The 6,194-nt window shown below is 35.6% G+C and overlaps 1 protein-coding gene across 1 annotated transcript in view; it reads left to right on the top strand.

Moving 5' to 3' along the window:
- LOC107723935 (protein piccolo-like) overlaps window positions 1-6,194 on the top strand; it is a 76,364-nt gene that overhangs the window by 67,231 nt on the left and 2,939 nt on the right. Inside the window, exons 33-37 of the mRNA XM_016532665.1 lie at window positions 323-517; window positions 2,605-2,710; window positions 4,834-4,901; window positions 5,723-5,851; window positions 5,988-6,133. Coding sequence (XP_016388151.1) covers window positions 323-517; window positions 2,605-2,710; window positions 4,834-4,901; window positions 5,723-5,851; window positions 5,988-6,133 — 644 coding nt within the window. The remainder of the gene's footprint in view (window positions 1-322; window positions 518-2,604; window positions 2,711-4,833; window positions 4,902-5,722; window positions 5,852-5,987; window positions 6,134-6,194) is intronic.

Genomic DNA, 6,194 nt, shown 5'->3' with positions numbered 1-6,194 from the left:
ACTGCTGTTCCTGAAACCACGCTTTCTTTCTTTGCGTGCACATTTGGGCGGTGTTATGCAAATCTTCCCAGATCGTGACGTAGGTATGTGGGGGCGTGTTAGAACGAGCCGTTTTAGGTAGGCGTGGTTGACTCTTAACTTTTATAAAGAATATCTCTTTGGATTTGAGACTTTAGTCTTTGCAACTTTACAGATCTTCTTTATGCACCAAGAGCTTGTAACACTCCAAAGAGAAAGGAAAAATTTAAATCTCATCATATGACCCCTTTAACATTTGGGATCAGTTCTGGATTAATAGAGGGCATGTACTCTATGTTCACAGACACACTGGTCCCTACAATAGAAAAGTCCCACAGTAGTCCTGGCAGCTCCAAATCGTCCTCTGAGGGTCACTTGCGCTCCCACGGCCCCTCACGCAGCCAGAGCAAAGGCAGCGTCACTCAAGCCCACCTGGAAGAGGCTGGGAACGCCATCGCTGCAGCTGAGGCTGCGGTGCAACAGGCCAGATTCCAGCCAAGTAACCCTTACTACTTCACATGAGCTCACAGCCTATCTGTTCTCTGTCTTTCTTTCTTCCTTTCTGTCTGACCTCTCGTTCTCGCACTCTTCCGCTATTTCTTTTCCATTCCCTCTCGTCCTCACCTTTCTGACACATTTTTTCATTTAGTTTATTTTTAGTTTTCATCATTTTATGTTGATAAATTAAAGCCTACACCTAAAACCACTAAATAAAAACATTTAACTTAATATTTAATAATCCACAAAATAGAAAATATCTTATTGAGTATTCAAGCAATAGTTGGCCCAAAATTGAAAATTTGCTGAAAATTTGCTGAAAATTTACGCACCCTCAGGCGATCTAAGATGTAGATGAGTTTGTTTCTTCATCAGAAGAGATTTGGAGAAATTTAATTACATCACATCACTTGCTCACCAATGGATCCTCTGCAGTGAATGGGTGCCGTCAGAATGAGAGTCCAAACAGCTGATAAAAACAATAATCAACAATAATCCACACAAGTCTATCTATATATTCTCCAGTAAAAAATAAAAATAAAAAGCTGTCTCGTCTGAATCAAGAGAGAATTATGCAAAGCTCAATAACCGTTTACAATCGAAAGAAGTCATAAACAATTCTAAACAAATATGTTGCTAGATTTTGATGTGAGAGGACAACAGGGGATGGACTTTTTCGCTGGACAAAGCAATTCACTGGAGAACTTGTATTTTGACCAGAAACAACAGTTTAATGTTAAAATGCCTTAACAATGTATTTGTTTCTTACAAATACACAGCTTTTCGCTTCACAGAGCATTAATTGATGGACTGGAGTATGTGGATTACTTGTAGATTACTGTGATGTTTTTATTAGTTGTTTGGACTCTCATTCTGACGGCACCCATTCACGCTCCATTGGCGAGCAAATGATGTAACGCTTGTTTTCTATGAAAAAACAAACTCACCTACATCCTGGATGGCTTGAGGGTGAGTACATTTTTGAAATATGAATTATTGGGTGAACTATTCCTTCAAGAAAAGTGAAAAATTAGTTTCTTCTGAAGTACTTTTTAAACCTCCCAGCATTTAAACTGACATTTGCATACTGAGTGGCAAAATAGAAATGATCTCATTATAAAGATCTTAATGTTTAATAAAGCCTATAAAACCCTAAATTGTTTAAACTACCAATGTCTGTTAAACTCCCATCCGTAAATCGAATATCACAAACCTGCCTTCAGCTGTAGTAAAACTTGGGTCAGCAATTAAAGATTTTATTTCCCAGATAAAATCTCATGCCAGACATTCAGGTTTAGTGTTTCTTTGTAATACAGCAAATTTTGTAGTAGCAGAGGAGGCATTAAAACAATCCCTCAAAGTACAGCACAAACCTGTCCTGCCGTCATAGAGATGCTAAATTTGTAAAACACTTCACACTGACATCCAGAGCATGATGAACCCCTCTGTTACCTCATTACCCCTTGCAAGTAAAATCCCAGGCCCTTACCCCCAAATCAAACCCATATCTATGTCCGCATGACTGTGGTGTGTAAAAATCATGAGCTGGTTTCATGTGAGGGCAACTATGCAATCTCTGGATGAGTCCGTGTAGAGACAGCCCCATCTAAAGGCAGAACTGGCCCCATACTGATCACACAACATCTTCCAGCCAATGTGAGCAAAGTATCGAGTCAGATGACCATCATGGAGGGATCTCTGCTAGAGGAGGTGAGAGACACGTGACTCCTCCCTCTCTCTAAATATAAGAATAAAATCAGCACTAACCACACCTCCAGTATAGAAGCAAAACACGAAAATGTTTAAATCTAAAATCAAGGCAGCCATGATTTTTGCATACAAATCTATTCTGTTTTTAAACCGATGTTTGACGTTATTTTAAAAAGAGTGCATTACCTTTCATTTCACTGTGATGGTCTCTTTTTTTTAGTTCTCTTTTCTTTTCTGTCCATATGCAACTTTGTGTGCAAAGTGCATACCCATTCTTTTTGCATAAATTGTGTTTAAGTTAGTATTGTAAATAATGAGTCGCTTGCATAATATGGCTGATGTCTAATCGTCTGTTTGTGTATGTGGGTGTTTCTACAGATAAAACAAACCACAGAATGATTGATGGGGATGCATACACTCTGGACAGTGAAGAAAACTTGGGCACTAACGCTGTGGACAGTGCCATATTTCAGGTCCCTCAGCTGTAAGTATGCCTGTTCCCGCCTGTAATTGCAATTAATCTGTATTCTGTGGATTTCAGTATATCCAGTGGACTGATAGATTGATATGTTGGATGATTTGGCTGTTTTGAGATTATCTGCACTGGCCTATAACCATGCAGGGCTGTGTTTCGCAAAAACATTGTAAGTCTAAGTTGACTTTGTAACATTGTAAGTTGATCGTAGCTCTATTGGTTTCAATGGGTCTACAATGTATTTGTGTGCAAAGTGCATACCCATTCTTTTTGCATAAATTGTGTTTAAGTTAGTATTGTAAATAATGAGTCGCTTGCATAATATGGCTGATGTCTAATCGTCTGTTTGTGTATGTGGGTGTTTCTACAGATAAAACAAACCACAGAATGATTGATGGGGATGCATACACTCTGGACAGTGAAGAAAACTTGGGCACTAACGCTGTGGACAGTGCCATATTTCAGGTCCCTCAGCTGTAAGTATGCCTGTTCCCGCCTGTAATTGCAATTAATCTGTATTCTGTGGATTTCAGTATATCCAGTGGACTGATAGATTGATATGTTGGATGATTTGGCTGTTTTGAGATTATCTGCACTGGCCTATAACCATGCAGGGCTGTGTTTCGCAAAAACATTGTAAGTCTAAGTTGACTTTGTAACATTGTAAGTTGATCGTAGCTCTATTGGTTTCAATGGGTCTACAATGTATTTAAGATTACGATGCTTTTGGGAAACCCAGACCAGGCTTGGATTAATAGAGTGATAGTGCCACCAGTTTTGCCAGTGTATACTGCACATTTTTTGTTTGTTTGTTTCAATAATCTTTGAATGAATTCTGAGTAAATATTGTGTGAAATACATGTTGTGACACTAACCTTTTTTTTTTTTTAGAGTACCTCACACCCAACAACTAGAATACCTTAAGTATAATTAGAATGAATTTCTATCACATCAAATAGTGTCAAGACCATCAAACTTCTCTCTCCCATGCCCACTGAGTAGGCTATATACCATAAAAGGCCATAGTGGGACCCCCTCAACACCGCTTCCTTTGAAAACCACCCTACACTGCAAAAAAGTTTTTAATTTTTACAGAAAAAGACTAAAAACAAGCAAACTAAGTTGCTTAACCATATTCAGCGAAAAAATCTAAATGGTTTAACAATCCCATTACATGCACTTTTACTGTAAACTACGGTTTAATTTATCGTTTTAAAATACAATACATTTTAATTACCTTTTTTTTTTTTTTTTTTTTTTTACATTTGAGTATATCTCTTTTGCTTTTAATCAAATAAATCAAACAGTAGGGTCCAAAATTGTTGAGACCACTGGTGAAAATGTTCTATTTTAATAATAAGTAATTATATATTTTATTTAAAATTATGATTATATTGAGATTAAATTAAATAATAAACTACCCTTTTAAACTAGTGTCAGTAATGTTAGTTAAAGGTTAATGCATTTAAACAAAAAATATAGTAAAAAATTGTAATATTGTGAAATATTACAGTTTAAAATAACTGTTTTCTATTTTAATAAAAAAAAAAATCAGAAGTCATTCTAATATGCTGATTTGGTGCTTAAGAAATATTTATTTTTATTATCAGTTGTGATTTTAAAATTTTTCTGTGAACGTGCTAATTTTTTTTTCAGGATTTTTTTTATCAATGGAAAGGTCAAAAGAACAGCATCTATAACATTTATAACATCATTTGTAACATTATAAATGTCTTTACTGTCACTTTGGATTAATTTAATGTTAACGCTGAATAAATTAATATTAATTTTAAAAAATCCTACTGACCCCAAAGTTTTGAATGGTTGTGTATGTTATCATAATTTGAGAGAAAATTTTAAATGAAAAATTTAATTGAAATTTTTAAAAAGGCAGAATCTGAGATATTTCTTATTCATTTTATGTAATATTTCTTTATTTTAATTAAAAAACTAAAATTAAAAAACTGTTTATTTCCAAGTTTAAATAAGAAATGTAAAAAAAAAATTAGAAATGTAATGTTTCTAGCTACAACTGTATATATGTCTGCATTAAGAAACCCAAATAGTTGACATCTAATCTTGTATATCCAAATAATAAAAAGTTGTAGTTCTCACACTTTTCTTCTCATCAGGAAAAACATTCCGAATGGAACAGATAAAATCAGAGGACTTGAATCTTTGAACCTGTCTGATTCAGAAGGTAACAATCTGTTTTATATTGCAGTTTAATTTTCATTTTCAGTTCACACGCAGTCTACTTTTAGACATTTCCGTGCTCATAGCAGTGAACCTCATGAGAACGAAATAAAATTGGCTAACTGTGAGTCATAATAGAGCTTTGAACCGTGTTCTACAGGTCAGGTTCACCCCTGAGGTTGAATTAGCGCTTGTCTGAAAGCTGTTGAGGAGACTACGAACCTGTTAGACAGAGGAAAACAGCAGTCATCCCCTTCTGTTCCGCTTTACTGTGTCACTGCCATACACTGCTGAATAATTCATCACAGTGCCACAGGGTGTGTGTTTTTGTTGCTGTCAAAGGACACAGACGTTTGGCACAACAAAACATGGACTCTAAGTGTGTCATGAGCATGGCAAAGTGTCAAAAGTGCATTACTGAACATTTTTGTTTATCTTTGTACAACATAATGAACATTACACAAAACACGGTTTTGTATTTAGTTGCCACTGATGTCTTGTTCTGAAATCTATTTCAGTATACTGCTCCATGTTTTATATCATATAAATATATATTTTGTATTAACAGTTAAATGAAGATTTTGCCTGCTTAGGTTCCCAGCTTTTCCATTCTGCTCAGTGTAAAATTGTAATTCTACACCTGCTCACTAGAGTTCGCTATTGCTCACCACTTATATTAACTTATATTGAACAAATGACAACATACAGCAACATTTCAGCCCTCCAACAAGAGAAAAATCATATTCAAAATTGACTAGACAACAAATATATGAAATAGATACAAATATTGTATCTATCTATCTATCTATCTATCTATGGCTGTAGATAAGATGATGGGTGAGATCAAGGTTGCTCTGAAGAAGGAAATGAAGACTGAAGGAGAGCAGCTGGTTCTTGAGATCCTGCAGTGTAGAAACATCACCTACAAGTTCAAATCTCCAGACCACCTACCTGGTAATGAAACTTTCCTCAAACACAACCTCAAAAATGACACTGATATATGAATATTGCAGTCAAGATAAGTGAAATGTCCATTGAGAAAGACACTGATAGAGTATTTGAATCTGTAATATTTCAACTGTCTTTTTAGACTTGTATGTAAAGCTTTATGTGGTGAATGTGGCAACTCAAAAGAAGATCATAAAGAAGAAGACCAGAGTGTGTCGCCATGACAGAGAGCCATCATTCAATGAGACATTTCGTTTTAACCTGAATCCCGTTGGCCACTCTATTCAGGTGAGAGAAATTATAAACTGAGGCAAATTCAAAATGACAGACAGGCAGTATATAGGCTATA

The sequence above is a fragment of the Sinocyclocheilus rhinocerous genome, unplaced genomic scaffold (genome assembly GCF_001515625.1).
Source record: "Sinocyclocheilus rhinocerous isolate Xijiao unplaced genomic scaffold, SAMN03320098_v1.1 scaffold2049, whole genome shotgun sequence".
NCBI lineage: Eukaryota > Metazoa > Chordata > Actinopteri > Cypriniformes > Cyprinidae > Sinocyclocheilus > Sinocyclocheilus rhinocerous.
The sequence above is the reverse complement of the archived record's forward strand: the minus strand, read 5'-3'. Positions and strand labels throughout refer to the sequence as shown.